This window comes from Cyprinus carpio, chromosome A20, assembly GCF_018340385.1.
Source record: "Cyprinus carpio isolate SPL01 chromosome A20, ASM1834038v1, whole genome shotgun sequence".
NCBI classification, from domain to species: Eukaryota; Metazoa; Chordata; class Actinopteri; order Cypriniformes; family Cyprinidae; genus Cyprinus; species Cyprinus carpio.
The window spans coordinates 20,626,329-20,652,849 of NC_056591.1; the positions used below are offsets into that span (position 1 = coordinate 20,626,329).

At 34.1% G+C, this 26,521-nt stretch overlaps 1 protein-coding gene across 1 annotated transcript; it reads left to right on the forward strand.

Annotated features, from left to right (window-relative positions):
• The first annotated feature begins 1,594 nt into the window (after positions 1–1,594).
• LOC109054345 (protein Mpv17) lies at positions 1,595–25,341 on the forward strand. Its single transcript, XM_042778073.1, has 8 exons — positions 1,595–1,854; positions 3,213–3,295; positions 14,416–14,531; positions 17,760–17,852; positions 19,372–19,467; positions 23,360–23,392; positions 23,502–23,554; positions 24,421–25,341. Exons 2-8 carry the CDS (start codon positions 3,223–3,225, stop codon positions 24,488–24,490), a joined length of 534 nt encoding a protein of 177 aa, XP_042634007.1. The 5' UTR covers positions 1,595–1,854; positions 3,213–3,222; the 3' UTR covers positions 24,491–25,341.
• Positions 25,342–26,521: the final 1,180 nt, after the last annotated feature.

A 26,521-nucleotide genomic window follows, 5' to 3' on the forward strand; every position in this document is an offset into this window, starting at 1 on the left:
TTGATGGTGCTTGTGTGTAAAAAATGTGGGGAATTCATGAAATATTGAAAAGGGACTTTTGTTAATAGAAATTTCAATTAAGTCCAAAGGAATAATTTTCCTCTTGTCATTGGTTTTAGTATTTAGCACTACAGTGCCACAGAGGGGAACAAAATCAGGTTTATAGTTTTCTGTTACATACTTGAATTTTAAATTATAGATAATGTATATTTATTTTTCATTGGTTTATTTGCCATGCCTGATTGATGAGAGGCAATGACATATTGATTTGCAATGACAGAAGTTGAGAAATAATTATTGAAGAACATTTTGGGAGTCTTTTAGCAGAAATTAAATCAAAAGAGAGCAAAACACGCGCTTCTCCTGAACTTTCACTATGATGTCATATAAGTTTTTTTTTTTTTTTTTTTTTTTTACCTCAAATAAACATAAACAAAACAACAATGCAAAAAAACTTATGTAAGCAAACACTTTAATGACTCAAAATCAAACTCATGCACATTACATCAGTGGTATTAATTAAAAACATTAAAGCCTGTTCCCGCTTAGGGCTGCACGATTAATCGCATGCATTTGTCATGCGTGTCTCATCAGTAAAGCCGGTTCCGTGATTAGCGGTAAATGTCTGTCACCTGTTTTCAAACGGGAGCGGCAGTTAATACACAGAGCCATAGTTCACTGACAAGCTACGCAATATCGTGTTCATAATCGAATGCGATTAATCTCAATTATGAACAGAATATTGCGTAGCTTGTCAGTGAACTATGGCTCTGTGTATTAACTGCCGCTCCCGTTTGAAAACAGGTGACAGACATTTACCGCTAATCACGTAACCTTCTTCACACATGACACAATCTTATAATGAAAATTTTCTAATTAATCAAAATATTTCAGTGGTATTAATTAAAAATTTGTCTGTTTGGTCCCACTTGACATTATGTAATAATGAAAATGATGTCTTACTTTTCTTTGTATGTTTGTTTTCTAGTTGGACCTGCCATTTGGTTTGTTTTATTTTTTTATGCAGTGAATTTATGGCTTGGTTATGTATTCTAAATCAAATCTCAGTAATGGACTTCAGACTTAACTATAGAGGCAGCATTATTATAAGGGAAAAATATTTCTTTCTTATTTAAGTTTTCTCTCTCCACAGATGTGTACTGTAATGATTTTGTTGCATACTGTATGAATAATTTCCCTGGGTTATCGGTTTACGAGCTTCAAACTGACCTCCAGTGTTGCAAGCCATTCCACTTCTGTTGGAACATTTTTTTTCTGTCTGTATAAATAGCGCAATAAATATTTTGTGCCTAAGTTTGTCTTAATTCTTTTTTTCCTCTCTCCTTCAAAAATTGCAAAAATATAAGTGTAACAAGTGTATGTCCTTTGTTTTATTAGTCTTAACCAAAAATATTTTCCAATTCCAGATACACTTTGCTATGAATATAAAATGGTTAAAAAATCATCCTAATTTAAGAGGGTTTTAAACTGTTTATAATCAGTGCACACACACACACAAAAATACATTTTGATTCCAATAGTTCAATAAATTCTCGAGTGGGACTATTATTTTGAAATATCTTGTTGCGCTTTGAAGTGTTTGCTTGCCTTACACCACCTCGAGCATCACGGGGGAAAGTGAATTATGTCAAACATCTCTCAGGTTGTCCTGTTACAAGTACAAACAAGACTGAATGAGTTCGGCGAGTGTGTTTAAACTTAAGCCACATCTTCCGAAGTCACTTCCCTTCCTTTTTTAACTTAGGGGTCTTTGAAAGCAGCAGTCATACCGCTTTAATTTCAGCAACACCAACATCTAAACACGCACTGTATCACGCCTGTTTGCGTGACAAGGTAGGACTACACTTCTGTCTAACTTAAGTCTCCACACGGGATGAATCTGACTGTGCAAGAGTTATAAAACAGTAGTTTTAATGCGCGTTGCGTAAGCTTTGTTACTAGGCACTTGAGAGACAAAATGTATTAAACGAAAATAAAAATGTACAGTGGATGACATATTCTTAGTTTTGTATGACAGGGTGGGTGTGTGAAATCTTGTTTTGTAAAACATAAAAACGTTTTGTTTTTAAATTAAGAAATAAACCAAACCTAACCTTAAAAATAATAAAATCCACTTAAATGAAAAAGAACATACAAAATCATTTAAAATAATCAATTTAATATAAAATAAGAAAACTTTTGACAGTCTCTGTTAATAAGTGGCAGAAATGTGGTTTTCCTGAACCGTTAAGCTGTTTCCTTATAAAATGGGGGAGAAAAACGCTTAACGATATAATATTCACTTTATCTGAACAGTTTGACATCAAATTTTGACAGTAGTTAGTGTTTATTAAGTAAGAAAAAATGGGTTTCCCTGGTTCTTGTTTACGCACGTTAAGCGTTTTAGAATGTCCTGAATAAATGACTCTTATGTGCCGATTCTTCTAATGAATCAAAAATGTACAACAAAATCAGTGTAGTCTGATATACATAATATTGACTCTTATGAGCCGGTTGTTTTTCAGAGAATCAGAGAATATTTCATATTTTATCATTTTCAATTACTTTTATTATTTTTTTTTTACTTGTAAATTAGTGCTGTCAAACGAAAATAAGTTTTTGTTTTTTTTACTTAATATATGTATGTGTACTGTGTTTATTTATTATTTATATATAAATACACACACAGAGTTTATATATTTTTAAATATTTACATGTAAATACATTTATATATTTATATTCTTATATTTTATATTATACATAAATATATTTAATATATAAAAACATATTTTTCTTAAATATATACATGCATGTGTTTGTATTTATATATACATAATATATAAACGCACCCCAGTGTAGTCCAAAATGAATGAATCTTATGAACCGGTTCATTTTAGTGAATTATATGCATATATCATGGCCAGTGTAGTCGGAATCTTAAATGAACGGCTCTTTTGAATCGTTTTTTAGTGAAGTATATGTATAAGCAAATCTTGGTTAATAACTAGTCATAACTAGTTTGTTGATACGATGTTGCATAAAGTAAAAAAAAAGATTTGTTCATTTATCTATCAGTAGCCTAACTAAGTGCCATGATGATATGACATTGATATTTTTCTTGCCACATACTAATTGTTCAAGTTTTTGGCTATTTCTCTGTCTCTGAAGCAGTTTTCATCGCAGTAATTTCAATAGTCCTGTGTTTTTCCTAGACTTTGTCACATGGCAAGCCTTTGGAGATCTTATCATGCACTGATGGCCAAACATCCATGGACACTGCAGATTATAACTGCTGGTAAGACCTACAAACTCTCCACCCTCGATTCCTTGACTTTTTAAGCCTGTAGTTGATGTTTCCAATTCCCTTTAGGTCAACTCAATTTCAGAAGCTATTAATAAAATATTTATGTATCCTGTTTGCACAATCACATCTAAACAGCAAGATTGTTTTTGAGCATCAATAATAGATCAGCCATACAAACACTGAAAAGCCCTTCTCAGCAACAATCTGCTTAGCTGTTTGCTTGAACTTTGTCATTGTGGGTTTTACAGGGTGGGAGTATAGATTAAAGGGATACTCCACCTCAAAATGAAAATTTTGTCATTATTCACTTACCCCCATGTCGTTCCAAACCTGTAACAGCTTTGTTCGTCTTCGGAACACAATTTAAGATATTTTGGATGAAAAACAGGGAGGCTTGTGACTGTCCCATAGACTGCCAAATAAATAACAGTGTCAAGGTCCAGGAAAGTATGAAAAGCATCATCAGAATATACTCCATCTGCCGTCAGTGATTCAACCATAACATTATGAAGCAACGAAAATACTTTTTGTACACAAAGAAAACAAAAATAATGACTTTATATCTCTCCACCTCTTCTCTGTGTCTCTCCAAATCAGCTTAGCATCAATTTGGCAAATCTGACTAGTACGCAGGCGGCTTATGCTCTTCTGTGCCACAAGGATATGTTTTTTACGTGTATTTATGCTTTGGTTTGAAAGCAAACAGCACATTGACGCAACGTAGCGCTACACCATCTGCGTACTGCTTTTGGATATGATATGGAGAGACACAGAGGAGAGGAATTGATGAATAAAGTCGTTATTTTTGTTTTCTTCGTGTACAAAAAGTATTCTCGTCGCTTCATAATGTTACGGTTGAATCACTGATGGCAGATGGACTATTCTGACGATGCTTTTCATACTTTTCTGGACCTTGACAGTGCTACTTACCTGGCAGTCTATGGGACAGTCTCAAGCCTCCCTGTTTTCATCCAAAATATCTTAAATTGTGTTCCGAAGACGAACAAAGCTTTTACAGATTTGGAACTACATGGGGGTAAGTGAACATAGACAAAATTTTAATTTTGGGATGGAGTAACCCTTTAAGGGGGAAAGTCTTTTTGAAGATGTTGAACTGTTGTTTTAAATGTAAATGTTATTAAATGTAAATTTTAGCTGAGCTAATACTGAACCAGGAATGCTCACTTTATGCATCACCTTAAGACATTTAGTTTTTATTTGGAAAATAAAATTATTTTTCACTGCAATTGCACCATTCTACCAGAAGATGGAAGCACAAAACAACATATTAATCAAAGTCTTGTCAAATTGTTATGCAGAAGACTTTTTTTTTTTTTTTGTCTGAACATAGATGATGAATAATATAACATTCTACTTTTGTAGTTAAAACTGAGATTTAACAGTATTTTTTCTGTGCAACAGCAGATGTAGGGAGTGTTTGAAGTCTACTTAAAAACAATAACTAATTTCGCAGTTCCGTTTGGTGATGCCAGGGGGGCTGAAATTACACACCTCACACTGCTTTTATTTCATGTGTGATTACTGTGCATTAACTAATCAGACCCATTTGATGGGAATCTTTTCACCTTGTTTAACAAAATGAGTGAATGAGAGTGCACTTCATTGTTAATCAATGAGCCTGCTTAAGCTGCAGGCTGTATTATGAGTCATTCAAACTGTAGCATTAGGATTAATTGGTGCTTGGCTAGACTGGCACTGAAAACTTGGCCAAAATGCTTAAAATCATCAGTGGCCTCATGTTGCTTAGTGGCTGAGGATGCAAATTTATGTAATCAAGATTACAGTCGAGCTGTGATTCATTGCCTTTGTTTTCCTCATGAGGGAGAGGACTTGAATATTTATAGAAACTTTAGCCTTATGGGTATAGGTTTAATATTAGACAGCAAGATGCTTTAAACGAGAGGGAAGTGGGGTTATTTTAAAATTAAATAATAACTGGATGTTTTCTCAGTGATGTGGCCCAGCGCTTATTCGCAGAGCAAGGGACGTGACCTTACCTTCAAATAAACTGAATGCAATAAAACTTGGCATTCTTGGGCAAGATGGAAAAACTTCAGTGAATTGGAAGTTCAGTGTTAAGTGTGTTTTTCCCCCCGATGTAATACTGGGTCTACTTTTTCATATGCCAGTTTAATATAAAGAGGCAACTGTTTGTGGGTCATTTTACCATCCTAACCTGCCCAACCAATGGTGTGAGTTTAGGGCGGGGGTATCTATTTGTCCAACAAATGACGGACAGGGGAGGGGAGTTGTCTGTTTGAAAACAATTTGGAAAGTGGCATTGTTTTAAAGTTTAATTAAAGAGTCAATTATTTTAATACATTTATATAATATGAAACATTTAATTAATATGATCTGTCATATTTAAAAGACCTAAATTTAGTGCTAAACATCTGTTGTGATGTTTAATTTAAAAATAAATCTGTTTTAGTTATATTAGATGTACACTACCATTCAAAAGTTTGGTATTTTTTAATGTTTTGGAAATGAATATCTTATGCTCACAAAGGCTATATTTATTTAATCAAAAATACAGTAAATTTAACAGTAATATTGTGAATTATTAAAATTTAAAATGATTGTTTTCTACTTTAAAACATTTAGAAGTCATGTATATCTGTGACAGCACAGCTGAATTTTCAGCAGCCATTACTCCAGTCTTCAGTGTCACATGATCTTTTTCAGGATTCTTTGATGAAAAGGGGGAAAAAAGCAGCTTTTATTTAAAATATTTTTTAATGTCTTTACTCTCTTTTTTGATCAATTTAACACATTCTTGGTAAATAATAGTAATTGTTTTTTTTTTCATTCTTAATAACCTCAAACTTTTGGTCAGTAGTGTATTATCTTGTGTATAATGATTATATCATAATCATGATAGTTGCACCAGCCTGAAATGAAGATTGAGACAGTTTTTGTTTTATCCAGCTGTATTTACAACTTATAACATACAATGTGCAACTTATAACATACAATGACAGATATAACACCAGCAACATGTCATAAAGACAAAAAAAACAAAAAAAAACAATCACTGAGTTGGAAAAAGTATCACCCCCTTGTGTTATTTGGATGCTGAGCTGTATTGGATTTCCGTCAGACATATCATTTTGTGTTGAGGCCAAATAATTAAATTTTAGTCTCATCTGCCTCAGAATCTTCAAGGTGTGTTTTGTCAAAGCTCAGTCATGACAGCATGTGGCCTTTCTTGAGGAGTGGCTTTTTTCTTGCAGCCCTCCCATACAAGCCACATTTGAGGAGAATTTGTGATATTGTTGTCACATGCACACAATGACCACTCCTTGTCATAAATTCCTGCAGCTGCTTCAGAGTTGCTGTAGGCCTCTTGGTCACCTCTCTGACCAGTTTCTTCCTGGCTCCTGATCCAGGGAGGGTCTGTGTTGTACCGAATACGTTCCACTTCTTAATAATAGACTTCAATGTGCTTATAGGCATTGATAGAGCCTCTGAATTTTTTTGTGTCCATCTCCCGACTTGTGCCTGTCCACAACTTTATCCCGGAGATCTTTTGAAAGTGCCTTGACACCTAGTTGATTGTTTGGTTCAGTTGCACTACCAAGGACTGAAATGCTCCAGAAAAGCTCTTTTCATGCTGAGAGAATCAAAATGAGAGCAGCTGATCACGGGTGAAAGTCAAATGGGTTTGTGTGCCATTGAGAAGGTGATTAGCTACACCAGATTGAGCTCACAAGTCATTTTTAGGAGGGGGTGATCCTTTTTCCAAATCAGTGAATTTTTTTTTTTTTTTTTGACATGTTGGTGTTATATCCTTCACTTGGATGTTATAAGTTGCACTGAGCAAATACAGCTGGATAAAAAGCTGCAAAGCAACAGAGTGTGATTATTTTAAAGGGAGTGATTATTTTCTATACCCACTGTAGATGTACATTAAAATGGCTGAATACTCTGTGAAGTATACGAATGTACCCATTATTTTTGCAATTCTGTTTTTTTGCCACTATATTGGCACAGATATTACTCCCCTCTGCTTTAACTGATGCACTTGGTTGAAGTGATAAATGGATTTATTTATAATAGGTACAGATGTGAAGAGGAAGAGATAAATGAACAAATTAAAAAATTAATGAATGGAGAGGATGAAGGCACTACATTTCCGTTTTCAAGTCATTAGCGATGCATTAACCCCATAATCTGTGCTAAATGTAGAACTGAAAAAATCAATGTCATCCAAAGAGGGCAAATCTGAACGTATGAGGCTTGAATGTGTTTACTGTACCGCAGGTAAGCCATGTCACACCGGTCTCATCAGCTAAATGGGTAGGGTTGCCAGAGCCCACTGCTGGTCCCTGTGGAGAACGTGCTGGCTGCAAACAGATCCCTGCCAAATTGATCACAGATAATTTCACTAAGCTCAAGATGCGTCAATCAGGGCTGTTCTTCCCCAGAGACTCTCCCTCAAGGACAGACGGTGGGAAGTGTTGTGCTGACATCAGCATATTTCAAGATGCATTTAGCATATATGAGTGACATACTGCAGTTGGCACGAGATACAGGACAGATTGCACCTGAGTGTGTGGTAAATTGCATTTTATTTGGCACAGTGTAATGACAAACAACCATGTTTATGGTTGGATGGGGTCATCGTCTTTGTTAATATAGATAAATGGACATTTTTTCCTCTAAAACTGCTGTTTTCTAGTTCATTGTAATCAGAGACCTGGAATATAACTTTTAAGTGCCTATTTTTCATGGGTTGGGGTCTAAAGATGAAAGAAAAAATTTAATTTGTTATTTCAAATAAATGTTGTTCTTTTTAACTGTCTATTAATCAGAGTATCCTGAAAGAAAACTGTATCACAGTTTCCCTCAAATAAGGAGTAGTTCCAACCAAAAAAAAAATCTTAAATTGTACTCATCCAAAGCCATCCAAGACGTAGATGAGTTCATCAGAACAGATTTGGAGAAATTCGGCATTGCACCACTTCCTCACTATTGGATCCTCTGTGGTGAATGGGTGCCGTCAGAATGAGTCCAAACAGCTGATAAAAACATAACAATTATCCACAAGTAATCCACAAGACTCCAGTACACCATTTACCATCTTGGGAAATTTTCATATTTGGGTGAATTCAGCAATTCTGTTTTCACTGTTTTCAACATTGATAATAGCAGTAATTGCTGGGAAACTCAATATTGTCATTATAGGAATACATTTTAATTGTCATTGTAATCAGAGACCTAGAATATAACTTTTAACCACCTGTTTTCATGGTTTTGGTTCCAAAGATGAAAGAAAATGTAAAAGGGTCTTCTTTGGACAGTCTATTATTATCAGATGTTTTAAGAGTTTACTCTTTGGTGCTTCTCAACCTGTTAACGTCAAATTGAACCAAGAAGTGAAAAAACATAAGTGTTAGCTTTCACTCAGGCTTTGCCCTCCTGTCTGCCTGGTTCTGCCTACCATGAGCAATAGGCTGGTGCAGTTTTGATAAGATGACCCAATAAAAGCATGGCAAAGGTTCCTGGCTTTTTCCAGTCTACTATACTGGATTATTTGTCTTTCCTTGACATTTTATGAAAAGGTTAGGTCACTTAAAAGGGGCTACGTTGCCTTGCCAGACTCTATCGTTAATGTAGAATGTCCTTTGTAAACCATGGTATTTGGGCAAATGCGAGGAAGCAGCTGTCCTCTACTTTTAAAGGCAGTTGCATTTTTTTATTCGTGGCTCCATTTCTTCTCCATGACAGTTCTGTATTTGGCTGCAGAATAATTTTTTTAAGGATCCTGCATTTAGCCAGTCAAGGTGAAGCATAATGAGTGTTTAGAAATCAGGGCGTACAGATGTAGAAACACTGTTGTCACCATAAAAAGCTTCACTTTATATAGTTGTCATTAGTTTTATAGTGTATACAGTAGTTAGGTTATTGTTTTTCTGAAAATAACAATATTTATAATACAGCTGATAATTGATATGATGGTTTGTTATTTATATATATTTTGAATATATTATTTTATTTTGTTATAAAATAAAAATCTTAAAAATAAATATTACTATTATTCTGTTATTCTTTTTCTATTATTCTTTTCATTGTAATATACCTCTGTAGAGTGCAGAAGATCTTTATTATCTCATTCTAACTTCCAAGGTTTGCAAACTTGTGGCTTACTCAGTGTTTTTTCTGAAGAGACTGATAATCTAGAAGTAGTGTTAGTCTCACAAACCCACTGCTGGTACCATTAGTCCAGTGCCTGTGTACACTTAGTCATGTCATAACACTGAGTCACTATGTCAGTGTTTGTGGTGGAGCACAAGGACGATGCTCATAAGTCGTTGTAGTTTGTAAAATGCGATCAGAGAGTCCTGCAATGCATTTCTCTCACAGATCAGAAAAGGCTTCATGCGCTGTGTTTGTGTGGGGATGAGTGAGAGCATGACACAGTCTTTCTGTTGGTGGATCACCCTGCTGTGCCCGTTAACAACCTGCTGGAGAGAGACCAGAGTTCCCAGAATCCTCCTCTCCCAGGCATTTCATCTCATTGCCCTCCTGCTATGTCGTGCTGTGTACAATAGTGGTTTCTTTCCAGACCACCATGTGTTTTGAACAATGACCTCACTTATCAGAAGTTGATCCACCAAGGTTCTATTGCATCAGAATAGTTGAGGATATCTTATGTTGTGCTATGTTTTGGAGTGCCTGTTGTTGCCCAATATATTTGTTTTAGTTTAGGTTAATCTTGTTTATTGTTTTTAAATTGTCCCCTTCTTTTGTTTTCCTGTTATTTTATATACTTTACTGTATTTATTTTGGTACTAAAATATGCCATTTCAGCACTATAAAATTATAATTTGCCAATTATAGGATTATAATATGCCAATAGTGTATAATTATAGTATTATTAAATATACCATGCCCATATTTTTTTACTAACGAGATTAAGATTAAAGAGATTAAATTTTAGACCTATTTCAAATTTGCCTTTTATAGCAAAGATCCTTGAGAAAAATGTGCTACTGCAGTTACAGAGTTTCTTAGATGCGAATAGTATCCTTGATAAATTCCAGTCTGGTTTTAGGACTAACCACAGTATTGAATCTGCACTATTAAGAGTGTCGAATGACATTTTACTATCTGTCGACTCCGGGTCATTTTAGTGCTTTTAGACTTGAGTGCAGCATTTGATACTGTTAATAATGGCATTTTATTGTCACGTCTTGAACAGTATGTGGGCATCCATGGACGTGGCTTTAGTTGTTTTAAATCTTTTCTTACAGACAGAACCTTTTCAGTTGGCATTGGAGGTTCTGTCTCATCTGTAGCTCCTATTACCTGTGGTGTTCCCCAAGTTTCCATTTTGGGCCCAACTCTAGGTTTGATTCTAAGGAGGCATGGGGTGTCTTTTCACTTGTATGCAGATGACATTCAAATCTATATGCCTTGGAAACATACTGACAGGAAAGGTTTAGAAACCTTTGCTTGCTTGTCTAAACAATATAAGATCCTGGATGTCCTCAAATTTCTTACACCTTAATGCGAGTAAAACGGAAGCAATTATGTCTGGGCCCTCTGTGGTTAAAGAAAAACTACTGTTAATGTTGCCAGTCTGCAAATCAAAACGACTGTGAAAAATCTGGGAGTTATTTTGGATTCCTCTTTTAAGTATGACCCACACATGAACACAATAGTTAATTCAAGCTTTTTCACCTGAAACATCTGTCTAGAGTAAAGTCTTTTCTATAAGATCTTGAAAGAGTTCAAACATGCTTTCATTCATCTCGATTGGATTATTGTAATTCTTTATATGCTGGAATATACCAGTCTTCTATTACAAGGCTTCAGATGGTTCGAAACAATGCAGCCTGATTTTTAACTAAACATTACGGTTGAACCACTGATGGCAGATGGACTATTCTGATGAGGCTTTTCATTCTTTTCTGGACCTTGACAGTGGATTTTATTGGCAGTCTATGGGACAGTCACAAGCCTCCCGGTTTTCATCCTAAATATCTTAAATTGTGTTCCGAAGACGAACAAGCTTTTATGGGTTTGAAACGACTTGGTGGTAAGTGATTAATGACAAAATTTGGGGTGGAGTATCCCTTTAACTGATTGCCGGTGAGTCGTAGAGTTGATTTCAAAATATTCTTGTTTGTTTTTAAACCTCTAAATGGTCTTGCAGCCTCATACTTCTCTGAACCGGCATGACATTTGAACATGCCAGGCAGGTGTCTAGAGTCCACAAACAGTTACACTCTGGTCCAGCTTTGAACATGGTTGAAGTCGAGAGGGGATCGTGCATGTGCAGTTGTCAGACCTAGGCTCTGGAATAGCCTCCCCTTATCTCTGAGATCCCTGTCCTCTGTCCATGAGTTTAAATCTAAGTTAAAGTTTTATCTTCTTGCCCGGGCATTTAACAAATCTTAATTATGTTTTTATTTCATTATGTGTTCCTGGGTTTTTTTCTTAATTTAACAAACATCATAACCCAATACTATGTAAATCGCATTAAAATAAATATTACATTTACTATATAAATAAATGAAATAAATGAAATGAAATTACTCAGTGGGATGTGTTTTGTGTTAAAATTGTAATGAATAATTTTTTGATTAACAAATATTGTAATTAGTTATAATTATTTCACTCTTCAGGTTATTGTTGTTTTCAAAATAATAATTTTTGAATGATGGGTTTTTATGGTTTCTTCATTATCATCTCCTCTGTGTGAATATAGATACATTTTCATTTTTTCCTCTGAAAATGCTGTTTTCTTGATCACTGAAATCAGAAACCTGGAATAACTTTAATGTGCCTGTTTTCATGGTTTTGGCTCTAAAGATGAATGCAAATGTAAAAAGGGTCCTCCCAGGACAGTAAAGAAAAAAAGGAACGAAATCTCCTTTGTGATGAGTTCCATTGGTTTGGATTTTTTTTATTGAGGTTTGTATTCATTTTGAGTTTCCGATACATGTCAATATCCAGTGAGCTGTCTGTTTATGCACACATGCATAATGCATGGCTCTATTTGCTGCCCTCATGGCTTTGACTGCAGGTGATCGAAATGTGTGTGAAGAGAAAGGAGACCTGTGACATTTCCAGCAGTTGGGAGGAAACAGCTCTGTCAATGTGATTGGCACACACAGTGTGTGTGTGTGTGTGTGTGTGTGTGTGTGTGTACCTGTATGTGTGCGCAAGTGATGAATTGCAGTCTATCTAAAGCTTACCATCACTCATATTCAACAGCTTCTGTTCATTCAGTGTTTCCTCAAGGATGAATGGATAAAACTCTTTAAACTCAAACACTTTCAAGCTCTAGGGTGTTGGGAGGTCTCTCTTGGTTTAGTTGCTTACACTTATGATGAAGTTATATATGCATTCACTCACAGTCTCAATGGACAGTACTAAAGGATTTTCAAGTATGTAAGAGGGAGCGTGTTTGATTTTATTTTGATATACCTTGCATCTCTGTCAGGGCACATTGTGGAACTTTTGATACTGGGTTTGATTAATAAATAAGGTTTGGTTTTACTTTCTGCAATGGTTTAAATGTATCCGTAGTGATCTCAGAAATGTATTGCATGGTTTGCCTGACTTATCATGTTTTACAGGATGACATCCGTCCCTGCTATTAGGAAACAGCCCCCTTTGGTGTTCGTAAGGGGATCTTGATGCAATGTGAAATTTACAATGTGACATTTAAAGGTCATTGTGGGGTGAATAGTTGGATTTCTTGAAGTCTCTGCACCATTGTTTTACTATAATTATGGTCTCAATTATTTTGAGTCCTTTGCTGTTATTTTTTACATTTAGTAATGAATACGTGTTTGAAACATTGTAGAAGAATAAAAAAGTTTAAAAAACCAAAAAAAATAAAAATTCAGACTTATATAAAACTTAAATATAAAAAACAAAAAATAACAAAAATTCAGAGAGTTAATGATTATTTAGGGCTGCACGATTATGACAAAAATCATAATTGTCGATTATTCCCTTGAAACTGTAACTGCGATTATTAATTACGATTATCACAATTTACATTGATTGATGTTTATACCATTGTTTGATGCAACGGCATGCCGTATTTTTTTATGAAAATAAACGAGTTGAAAAATCTAACTGAAAAAGTGCTTTTCTATAGTATTAAGTCTCAAATGTCAACTATACATCGGATTGGTTTCTTCTTTAAATTATAAAAAAAAGAAAAAATATGAATGGTATGTTATACTAAAACTAAAACAAATGGAAAAACCCTAAAATAACATGTAGAAAGAAAAAAAAAAATATCTTAAGCGTGCAGAATAACCATAAGTGGACTTACGAACGATTAATTGGCGCTTTGAACGATTACGTAATTGTGGCATTGTTATTACAATTTACAATAATTGCTTAATATATTTCAAAATGTATTCTGTTATTACAATTTAAAAAAATCGCATAATATATTACAAAATTTAATCAATGCAATAAAAATTTACAATAATTTCTTAATATACATCAAAAATTACTCCAAACTTCAATCACACATTACTCAAATGTTATTACAATTTACAATAATTGCTTAATATATTTCAAAATGTATTCTGAATTTTCAGCAGCCATTACTCCAGTCTTCAATGTCACATAATCCTTCAGATCTAATCATTCTAATCTATACTGATTTAGTGCTCAAGAAAATTTTTTTTATTGATATCTTTCTTATATATTTCTTATATGTTGGAAACAGTTGTGCTGTTTAATATTTTTTTAATTCTTTGATAATTCTTTGATAATTCTTTGAAAAATAAGAACTGCATTTATTTGAAATAGAAGTATTTTGTGACATTGTAAATGTCTTTCCTGTGATCACTTGCATTTTTTATTTTTATTTTTTGCTAAATAATAGTTCTATTAAAAAAAGACCCCAATCTTTGGGAAGGTAGTGTGAATGATACCATATCTCATTTCTCAGTTAGTGAATGGGGTGGCAAAAATTTGAATGAGTGTTTCCTGTCAGTTGTCCTTGGCGTGGTTATTGGGTGCGGGCCTTCACGCTGGGCAATGGGGGCAAAAAGATGCCTGACTGGCACCCTCTCTTTCTCCCTCCCTCATTTTTACTCCCTCTCTTCCAGGGTCTCTGGTGGGTGTGGGTGATGTCATCTCCCAGCAGCTGATTGAGCGCCGTGGGCTGGCCAATCACAGCATGAGACGCACCACCAAGATGATAAGCATTGGCTTCTTCTTTGTCGTAAGTCTCCTGTGATTCTGTTCCATTTGCTTATGTGTTTCTCTTGAGATCCTCCAGCTTTGTTACTTTGCACTGATGTAATTTAAATACAGGGGCAAGAGAGTTAAAACTGAGCTTTGAAACTCTTCATGGGTGTCATTCTGTGAAAGTAAAATTAAGATTTTAAGATTTATGTCCTCATTTGTTATAAAATTGTGATTTTTTTTTATGTTTTGTATTTTTTATTTTTTTTTATTCTTTCAAAAAAAAAAAAAAAAAAAAAAAAACTTTCAATGAAGAAAGATACTTTCTGGCCCAGAATGGTATTTTTTTTTACATGCCTTTCCAAGCCAGAGTTACCTGACATACACTATTGTTAAAAAGTTTGAGTTTGGTAGGATTTTTTAATGTTTTTGAGAGAAGCCTCTTATGCTAACCAAGGCTGCATTTCTTTGATCAAAAATACTGTAAATACAGCTAAATTTTATTACAATTTTAAATAACTACTTTATATTTAATATATTTTAAAAGATATTTTTTCTGTGATGGCAAAGCTGAATTTTCAGCATCATTACTTCAGTCAGTGTCACGTGATCCTTCAGAAATCATTCTAATATGCTCATGTGGTATTCAAAAACAGTATCTTATTATTAACAAATTTTTAATATATTTTCCAGGGTGATGAATAGAAAGCTCAAAAGAACAGCATTTATTTGAAATAGAAATCTTTTGTAAATTATAAATGTCGTTTTTTTTTAACGGTGGTGTATACCACAATATTTATTTTTGTATAATAAATTTTGAATGATGACAATGTAAAAGATTTAAAGCTACAAAAACCTTGCAAACTTGGTCAAATCCTGAGATTTTTTTTCAATCTCCAAAGGGCTTTTTATTTCAATCATCTTCTTTTTTTTTCAGATGAAATCAGATTAAATTGTATCAACTCCTCCTATTAACAAGCAAACCCTTGGCCCTTTGCTTTAAATAAGATAATAATACAAAAGATAAAATAACAACTAAAAAGGGCAAAAAATATAAAATAAATGACAACTCTGTTATTTTATGACCAAAAAGGCAAAAAAGGTAATGAAGTTGCAGAGCAGAGTGCTACATGCATAATTGTCAATGACACACACAAAATGCACTAGTACTGTCCAGGGGTCTAATCTGCAAATTATTTCAAAGCTTTTATGCCTGAGCCATTCGACAGCCTTTTTAAACATCAATATGTGTTATTATTAGGCAGTAAAATCTGTTTCATTTGAACAAAATTGGGGAACAGGTAATCTTTCAAAGTTGCCATTGAGCAGAGTGATTGATTTCACTGCACAGTTTAGTATAGGCTGATATATTAAGCAGAAGCTCCGCTCTATTCATCCTTTGTTTTGCTAAAAGGACGGCAAAGAATGCCCTCACACACACAGCACTTTATTTACTCAATGCACTAGAATTTAGAAATAATCTGCTTACAAGCAAATTCAAAATTAGAGGAAAAAAATAAGTAAAAATTACACAAAAATAATCTTGCAAATGACCTGTATGATTCAAAGCTTTATACATGACGTCAACTTTTTTACAATTCACATTTTGCACACTCGGCATCATTCAGCCTTTTAAGTCACCCAAAGTCACAAAAACAGAATTAGTTTTATAGTTACCCATTATAGTAGTGCAGTAAATTATCTGTTTCACTGCTGTAACAGCTAGAACAAAAGATGTTCACTGTCATAATCATTGGGAAAAATTCTGAGTCCTGCATCTCAACTAGAAACCTAAAAATTTTCTGTAAAATCTTTTAAGAATTCAAAGAAAAAAATTTTGGAGAAAGGGAAACCTTCATTGAACCAGCGTATGAATAAGAATGGTGACAAAACGCTATTCAGATAACAGAAAGAACTCATCACAAAACAAGCTACTAAAAATTGCTTAAAAAAGTAAAAATAAATAGTGCAACATGCTTTTTGCAGTTTTAGCCTGATTCTTGATGTCTGCCTAAATGAAATGTTTTTTCTTTTTTTTATGTTTTGATCCCTTCTAATTCTCTCTGATTATGCTGAAAATACCAGACCTTATTAACAACCACAGGACAACCTGTTGTTGCTAAGACGCAACCAACTCGGAAATCAGTCATTAATCAGCTTTTCTTTATGTCTTGTTTAACTGCTGTATCCAAATTACAGCAACCAAAAAATTGTTTAAAAGTTTAAGGGTCAAGAGCCAACAACTAAAAGCAAACACCGACCACCGTAATGGTAACCAAAGATTATTCTCCTTCAGTGATTCTGTTTGGTAAACATCTGGTGTCTTTAATAACTCTATTTTGGGTTCTTGGAAACATAAGCTTTTGAACACACGATGCCTGTATCATCTCCATGTAAGCAACCAAAAAACATGAATTCGTGAATTACATTTTTGCACCTGTAATCGCCAATACTGGCCTGGTATGCAAACATAGTATTCATTAGCATAGTGTTTTGGTTTTCTTTCTCAAAGAAAGGTTTTTTTTTTTTTTTTTTTTTTTTTTTTTTTTTTTTACCACTTTACTCTTTTGTGTGCTATTTGTCATTTTGAATGGTTAATTTCTAAGCATCTCATTGATTAATTATAATGAATTCTTATGTGTTAAATTTAATTACATAATATTGCTTGTAATTGTTGCCACAATTTTATTAAGTAAATATAGTGGGTGATTTTAACAGCTGATACGCACACATTTGCTAATGCCTATGAAAGACGATCAAACAATCAGAGTAGGTATAATTGCATTAAAAGGTGCTTCTCGTTTTTTGTCCAGATTTGGTAGCAACTCATTTGAGAATCTCAGTTGATTAATTCTAATTAATTCTAATGTGTTAAATTGACTAAAACACCCTGTTGCCACAATTTTATTGAGTAAATATAGAGTATCACTTGTTCAACACATTTATTGATCAGTTTGCTAATCACTGCCCAGACATGAAGATTTTAGCAAAGAATTCAGTTGTCACGTGGGGGAGAAAACCTTTATTGATCAGTTTGCTAATCAGGCCCAGACTGAAACCACAATGGGAAACAAAAAGAAAGCTCATTAATTCACAGAGGATTGGAGCTAATTACAGCCTGCTGTTTTCATAATCACATCGTGAACAAATGAAACCACTGGCACAGCCTCAAGATTCTGAGTTCGTGTTTATGATTGTTTTACTGAAGTGTTTAAAGTGCTACACATATGTGAGATGAGTTTAATGAAGTTTTCTGTGTCTTGAAGGTCCAGTGGTCGGTGGATGGTATAAGGTGCTGGACAAACTGGTTACTGGTGGTACTAAAAGTGCAGCTCTGAAGAAAATGCTTGTTGACCAGGTGAGCCATGTGAAATGTATTGCAGCAGTTGTTTTGTGTATGTGAACTACATGGTATTAATTTATTCATAATTAGTACATATTTGTGTGTTACAAGAAAACATTGACAAATAAAGAACAGAAAACAAAACACCAAAAATAAAGTCAGATCTCAACATTCGGTATATTACAAAATATCTTTAGTTATAAATACACGCATGGAAAGTTTTCTTTAGAACTGACTGTCGTGTCTTTGTTGGGAGTATGCAGACACATGTAAAGTGCTTAGGAGCTTCTATTTATTGCTGTTGCTACGTGCTTTATCCCTTTTGGGTATCTCATCTGAGCTCTCCCTTCATGCATGTCAAGTAATCCATCCTCTGATAGGCAGTCAAACAAATGAGTGTTTGCATAAGTCATTGTTTACATGATTGGTGGAATGAATGTACAGGATGAAGCGGACAAAGGCACGCAAGACAGGCCCTCTCCCCATCACCGGATTACACCCAAACAACAGCGCTTCCAACGCCAGCCTGCTCTCCCACATTTATTCAGAAAAGAGATTCTAGGGCTATTTTTAGAGACCCACTTTCTAAATTTCTAAAAGCCTGTACGGCCAGCGAGAAGTTGTGTGTTTGGTTGCTTTCATCTGTAGATATTAAATTTTGTTTATTGAGAGGCTTACAAAGGCTGATTAAAACTTAAAGAGGTCTTCAGGTGTTATTGAGTCAGTGGATATTTAAGTTAGCTATTAAGCATGATTTATTCATAATATTTTACAAAAAAGACAAAGATTCCTAAAGTCAAGTAGCAGGTACTGTCATCATGTCAACAGCTTTATTTAACTCCTTCTAGCTCTTTACATGAATTCTCAAGGTTTTGTTCAGTAACTTACACTGTCTCTTCATTTTTTCACAACAAAATGCCTAAAATTTAAATGTGGTAATACTTTATTTTACAGTGGGTTTGTTACACGTTACATGCTATACTTGCTATAGTAAGAACAATAAATTATGCATAATTACATGTACTGTAACTAACCCTAAATCACAAATTACTCAAAAATTACACTCTAACAAAAAACAAAAAATAAATAAAATAAAAACTTGAGATGTTTTTTAAAAATTAATCTTTTTTTCCATGCTTCATCGCCATTTCAACTTATAAAACAAAAAACATTGGGGACTTTGTACCCAAAAGTCAAAGGAAAAGCAAATGGGCCATTTTCATTCTGTGCTTGACATATTTTTGATTGGTTTCTGTAACAAATCTATTTGGGATGTCCTTTGGAAAACCACACAGGAAAGAATTCCAGTGATCATGTATAATGGTATTTATATAAGAACCAACATGTGCTATGCATATTTCATCAGATGTGAAAATATGAGGCTGTAGTCTATAAATTAACAATTAGGCTGGATTAGATGTATAATGGTATTTATTTATGAACATTTAACTTGATTAATCATGTACATTTATGTGTCATCTAAAAATGAATGTGAAGGCCTCTCTAAAGTAACCAGATCTTTGTATATCCACAGGTGGGCTTTGCTCCGTGTTTCTTGGGTGCTTTTCTGGGAATTTCCGGAGTGCTCAATGGACTGACCGTAAAAGAGAATGTGGCCAAACTCAAGAGGGTGAGTTGTCATCACAAACCTGAATTTAATATAAGCATTATGACAACATGAAAGACTAGTATTAAAAATGAAAAAAAAAAACAGGTTTTTCACAGAACCTCAAACTATTGGATTAGTTTTGGAATAACTAAATTTATATTAATATTATTACATTTATTATTTTTATTATATTAACTTTTATTTTCATTTTTTTTCTAATTATAGAATAATATAATAATGAATTAATAAAAATATAGTATAACTTATAAAATAAAATATTCCGTAATATTAATTGTTGCTGTTGTTTTATATAAAAAAAAAAAAAACTCCTCTCAAAGAGTGATTTAAGTTACATCAACAGATTGACAATTAAAAATGTTCTGGTGTAAATGTGTTTTTTATCCCAGAGTGCACTCGCTGCTGGTGTACATACGTTGAAAAATCATCAGTGGTCCTGAAAGTCCACTTACACACCAGATATCTGTCTTGTGACCCTTATATTGGCCCTCCATAATTTGAGGATATTTCTGCTGATGGGGATGAAGGGATGGAGGGCCGCAAGGAGTGACTCATGGCCTTGTAGGAACAACGGATGATGCAGCATTGTCTCTTTGAGTGGTGCCATTAATTATTGATGTAGGAAAGGTGTCGGAGTTGAAAAGAGGCTGAAAGGCCAGTCACCTAAATGTCAGAAAAGACAGAAAGCTAATGATAAATGCGCTCATTAACCCAAACGGAAGAAATGTGAGCTGAAAAACAATCACTAAAAACACCTTTAGTGATGCTACTTTGTGACTCATCTCCAAGAATACCACTCTGATTCATTAAAACATGTTTTGTGCCTGTTGGTTATTAATAGGGCTGTTTTTGGTTTAAACAGGTCCTCTGATGCTGATTAAAACTCATGGCTTGACGGTGTCCACCTTTTTTTATAATGACTATAGGTCAGGCAATTGGGTGGAACAAGAATGACAGATCACTCAGATCACAGTTCGGATGCTACTTGCAGTAGTGCCCTTTAAAACAGAACTAAATGACACTCTAATGCTGGAATGGCAGCTTTTTGGTACTCATTAGTCAGTAACTTAGTGGTGGAGTAATGGAAAGGTCATGGGTTTGAGCTCAGGTTGGAATGGCCTGTGAATTGGACAGTTCATGTGTGAACTGGTATTCTGATTGTGTCTAAGGCACTTAACCCAGATGGTGAATCTAGGGAAACTGCATCGCTTAGAGAACTGAATGTCGCTTTAGATCAAGTGCACCTGCTAAATAAAAAAAAAAACCTTAACCTCATCTGGATTTTTCAATGGATGATGCCATTATCAAATGATCAGTATAATGTCTTTTTCTTTCCTTTTTTCTTTTACTTTTTTTTGCTTCTCTTCTCCTTTTTGTTTATTTTCTTTTTGCTTTAATTTTTCGTTTTGATTCTTTTTATTCTTATCTTTTTCTTTGTTTTTTCAGTTTCTTTCTTTCTTTCCATTTTCTTTTATTTTTCTTGATCTTTTGTTTGCTTTTTCTTTTCTCTTCTTTTTTTCTTTTTTCTCTCTTTTTCTTTTTATTCTTTTTCTTTATTTCTGATTCTTTCTTTCCTTTTTCTTTTCTTTTTACCTCTATTTCTTTCTGTTCACATTTTTCTTTCATTCATTCTTTCTTTCTGTTCATATTTTCTTTCTTTCTTTCTTTTTTTCATCTGTTCATTCATTTGTTCATTCTTTCTTTCATTCCTGCCATCCTTCCTTCCAAACTTTCAACTTTCCAAACTTCCAACCAGGAGTTCTTGAAAATATTCTGATGTCAAACATTTTGCTATAAAACTTAAATTCAAAAATTATGGACCGTCTACACATTATGTATTCTAATAAACAGATGATCAAAAATGAATAATTTTCAATGCGATAATGTTTTTTTTTAGGGTGAAGTGAGTAATTTATGTGCCAATAGTGGCACCAAATTGAACTACAAAAAAAAAAAAAAAAAAAATTCCAATTAAAATAAATAAAAAAAAAATTACACACATCATCCTTAAGGAGAGAAAATGAAATAGTAATTTAATATAATTAGATTATTATTATTCAACTTACATATTACATATAAAATACAAGAATAAAATACATTATATTTCATAAAAATACACAGCAAATCTGCATTAATTCAACATAACTTTACCTACACTTTATACAAGTGTACACAACTGGCTAAGATGTACAGTCACTACAACCATTTATGTTGCCTGCATAGTCTGCCATCTCCCCACTGACTACTTTATCCTACTTTAAAAAAAAAAAAAAAAAAACAAAGTGGATGCAACATCATCATCAGATGTTAGACTAGAGAGTCACCTCACTTGCATTAGCTTGCAGAAAAAGATTAGAACCAATAACTCACATGCAAATTATTGTTCTCATCATGAGCCGTTTGACGCTTTATAACCTGGTTCTATAACTGAGAGATCACTGTCATAATGAAGTGACAAGAACGCAGCACATTTGTGTCTTCGGGGTTGTTCTGAACGATTGCCAACAGCTTTCTATCAGTGGGCAGATTCCAGGGCATTCAGGCTGGTCTTTGATGTTGCTCACTTCTAAAGATATAGCATATTAGCATCCCTGTTGTGTTCTGTGTCTTTGTGTATTCCAAACGGTCCAAAAAAAAAGAAAATCTCTCTTCTCCTGAGGGGCTAAACTCCTGCGATGTCAAGCTTAGGAGAAACAATATAATGACGTCTCGGCCCCGCAGTAGTTTCACCCCAGGTGGCCAGTTTCTTGTTCATTCTTAATTAGAAACTGTTAAGGTAAAGAGTACAAACAGAAAGAGCACAAGTTTCTAATACTGGCTTCTTTTACACACTCAATCTCACTAAGTTGACCTTTCAAAAGATGGCACTAGCAGGGAAAGGGCCCTCGTGTTCCAGATTACTTGATTTTTATATGGCACCAGGGAAAGGAGGGTGCTGACTTGCACTTGATGCGGTGGGGCTGAATTGTGGAGCTTTTAAAAAACTCTTTTGTGTCTGGATAACATAATCAACAAATTACAAAAAACATTTGAATCCTATTAGTTAAATCACTGGTTGATATATATATATATATATATATACACACTAATCAAAGAGGTTTATAAAAACAGCTGTCTAATCAAAAGTTGGGGTTGGTAAGATTTTTTAGGGGAAGTCTTTGCAACAGCACGATTCAGTGATCGTAATATACATTTAAAGTATTTATTTGGATAAAATGTAATGTATTCAAAGCTAAATTTTTCAGCATCATTACTCCAGTGGTGTCATCATCCTTCAGAAATCATTCTATTTGAAAGCAGTTGTGTTACTATTTTTGTGGGCACGTTCTGGTAGGTTCCTTCCACAGATCTGTAAAAACAGCTGTCGTGGTTTTGATTAGGGTCTTTGCAACAGCACGATTCATTCGTGGTTTTGATTAGGGTCATTGCAACAGCACGATTCATTTCAATTACATGAAATCAAAAATTGGTATTGAGGTGCTCACATAGTCCTTCAGCTTATGCTTGAAGAAATGTAGATTCGCTCAAAATGTTACAAGAAACATTGGATAGGAAACAAGCAGCAGAGTCAGAAACACTTCATATATTTTATTTTCAGTTCAAAGACTAGTTAACAAAAAAACTAAGCTGCTCATTGCTTACACTGTTTTCCAGGGCATTGCAATTGTTGCTAAGATGTTCTGTTGTTTAGAGAACTATGATCAAAGGGTGTTCAAGATGGTTGCTAGGTGTTTGTATACTGGCCCAAGAAAAAGGTCCCACTAGTTCTATGATTCTCTAATATTTTTCTTAACTATTAAATATCATCCATAAATATAATAAAAAAAAAAAAAATATAATATAATAATTATCATTTTTTATTATATTTTTATCAGCATTTTCCATATCCCAATAGGACTACATGGATGCCTTGATCTCCATTTACTATGTAAGTGTTTTCCTGCTGTGTTTGACATTCTTTTCTTTTCTTTTTTCTTTTCTTTTTTCAGTTCATTCAGTAATGTTCTATGTAATGCAACGTCTCTTCATTTCTCCAGCTTTGGCCTCCGGTGCAGATTGCCAATTTTTATTTCATCCCCCTCCACCACAGGTAAAACCACCCTTTTTAACCTCAAAAGTCAAGTGATCATTGATAATGAGAATGCGTCCATTGCAGCAGGGCACTAATCCAGTAGTGCTGGAGATGGTTAGGGATAGTTCACCCAAAAATGAAAATTCTGTCATTAATTACTCATCCTCATGTCATTCTAAACCCGTAAGACCTCCGTTCATCTTCGGAACACAAATTAACAGTTTTGATGAACTCTGAGAGCTCTCTGGCCCTCCCATAGACAGCAATGTAATTACCACGATCAAGGTCCAGAAATGTAGCAAGGAGATCAATCAGTAAAATAATCCATGTGACATCAGGGGTTCAACCGTAATTTTACAAAGCTATTAGAATACTTTTTGTATGTAAAGAAAACAAAAAAAACGACGTTATTCAACAATTTGTCTCCTCTGCATCACCCTGGTGCCATTTTGGAGAGTATCCACTGAACGAAAACAGCGTATGCTATTCTTTGTGATGCAGCTGACATGAAGACGAATTGTTGAATAACGACATTATTTTTTTTTCTTTGCGTACAAAAACTATTCTCGTAGCTTCGTTTTTTTTATTGTTGTTGTTGTTGTTGTAACTTGATACTTATTACTTGAGTCAATGTAATTGTAAGTAGGAGATTTTTTGTGATTTTTTTTTTTTTTAATTCTCTCTCTCTCTCTCTCTCTCTCTCTATATATATATATATATATATATATATATAATATATAACACACACACCTGAAAACCATCTGGATTTGTATTTGTTTTTGTATTTATTTTTTAAGACACAAATGCGATATTTGCATTTGGTCACATTCATTATAAATAAACAATTTCTAATACAGTTATATGTTCATGCTTGTGTTTTTCAGATTGGCTGTTGTTCAGATCGTGGCTGTTGCCTGGAACTCTTACCTCTCCTGGAAAGCCAATAAGATGTAATGAGATGTCCCAGATTGACCACTACCTCACACACAGGAACATTTTTGTTTGTTGTATTTTAACAGTTGATTTTTATCAAATAAATGTAGTAACCTACTCACACACTGGAGCACAAAGCTTACAGTTTTCTCAACACAGGTCAAAGCTGACAGTAATGTAATTCTGACCTCTGACATTTTATTAACCTTTGAAATTGACTTGAATGTTTTTGTGTAATATAGATTCTGTAAAGAATCTATATTAATTCAATACATTTGATTTATGTCTATTTTTACTAGTGTTTAGCTGGTGAATTATGGTTTGTCAGTAACTAACAGCAGGCCTGTTTGTTACAGGATGTGAATCCATTTTGAGTCATTTTTTTGTCTTCTGTGGTCACAGTGATTAGGTTCAGGAACATGTGATTGACAGACATGTAAAGTTATGGATGTTATGTCTTCTACTAGGGCATTGCATTGAGTAACACAATACAAAGCTATGTATAAAATACATCTTTCACAGAAGCCAGAACATTAATTTCCTTTATTTCTACGCATTTTACAACTACTTTATAACTCAAAGTGCTGAAAAATCATGACAAATTCTAAGGACATAAAAAATAATGCATCACATTAAAACACCACATAACACATCAACACCCTAAATTAAAAGTCAAGGAATACAAATGTTTTTAACCAAGCTTCAAAACTAGATTTACTAATGTTGACTAATTTCAGATGGCAAGCCAATTAATAACTTAGACCCTACACTCTTCATGAAAGTGTCACTCATACCAGAATCTCTTGAAAATATCTTGTGTATAAAGCCCTTGACAAAGACAGTAAATCTATCAAACATGTCCTTTTTTTCAATTTCTGTGTCTGAATCTTTTTAACCAATTATTATCTAATCCTTATGTCATGTCACATTTGTGGACTCTGTGTATATCGTCTACATTTAAAACGAAACAGCTGACATTGAAATCTTGGCCTGAATTTAGTTTTTTTTTTCTAGCACAATGTTGACCCAATAGACCCTGTTCTGTGCAGCCCTTGCCAATAGGATGTAGGGCGGCTGTTCCTCAGCTTGACTGCAATTCACAGCTTCAGCCTGCAGATCAACTCGTTGAGTGGACAAAGCTGTCCCTGGATAACTAATGTATCTGTCATCCCTCCAAAAACAACAAATCACACCTACTGCTATTAAGAAATATACTGGCTCTCTGTATTTTTGTCTCTTCACACTGATCAGGAATGTAAAGCCATGTTTAGGATTTTCCTTCAAGAGTGTGTAAGGCTTATAGAAATATCTCAGCATGTCCAGCTAATGCTTCATCACTCTAGGGAATCGACGGGTAGCCAGAAACAATAGTCAACAGTGACTAAACCTCTGCATCTGGCTGATGAATACATTTTTCTCAGCCACTCTTTAAAATGTTATTTTTTACAGTAAGAAAGCATTTTAATTCATGACTACATTGTGCATTTTTACAAAAAAAATATTAATTTCAGTATTATTAGGCCCTAAGTCACAGGGCCCTGTTGTTCTTCTAAGGATTATTAATATTATATATTTTTTATTATAAATGTTTTTGGGGGTTTTGGGGCCCTTAACATGTTCAAAAAGTCTTGAAACTTTGAAACATCAGCAGTCTGTTCGTCGTATGAGGCCAGTCACATAGACGTGACTATTAAGAGTCAGTTATAGTGCACCAACTGGCATCAGGAAGTGTATCATTTTATATCATTCAAAATCAGCTTCTTATTTTTACTCGATTATCTTCAAGCTTAAGCAGAATCATTTCAAAACACTGCAGCTGTAAAACTGCAAAGGGATTCTTGAAATCTTAAATACTGTTGCAATGGCAATGCGTCAAACTTAAATATTCTTTTCAGGTGTTTTTAAGGCACTTAACATGCTTAGAATTTCATGAAACTGGATACACAAATCAGTAAAAATGATAGACATTGGCAAATGCTCAAAAATGACAAAATGTTGTGTTTTGTAAAATAAAGAAAACAAACAGGATGCGCTTGCAACCTCGGTCTCGAG

Excerpts from the sequence above, each read along its gene's own strand:
- LOC109054345 (XM_042778073.1), top strand. The coding sequence starts at position 3,223 with ATGGCAAGCCTTTGGAGATCTTATCATGCACTGATGGCCAAACATCCA. Across the intron at positions 3,296-14,415 it reads ACTGCAGATTATAACTGCTG|GGTCTCTGGTGGGTGTGGGT; the intron begins GTAAGACCTACA and ends CCTCTCTTCCAG. Across the intron at positions 17,853-19,371 it reads AGAAAATGCTTGTTGACCAG|GTGGGCTTTGCTCCGTGTTT; the intron begins GTGAGCCATGTG and ends GTATATCCACAG.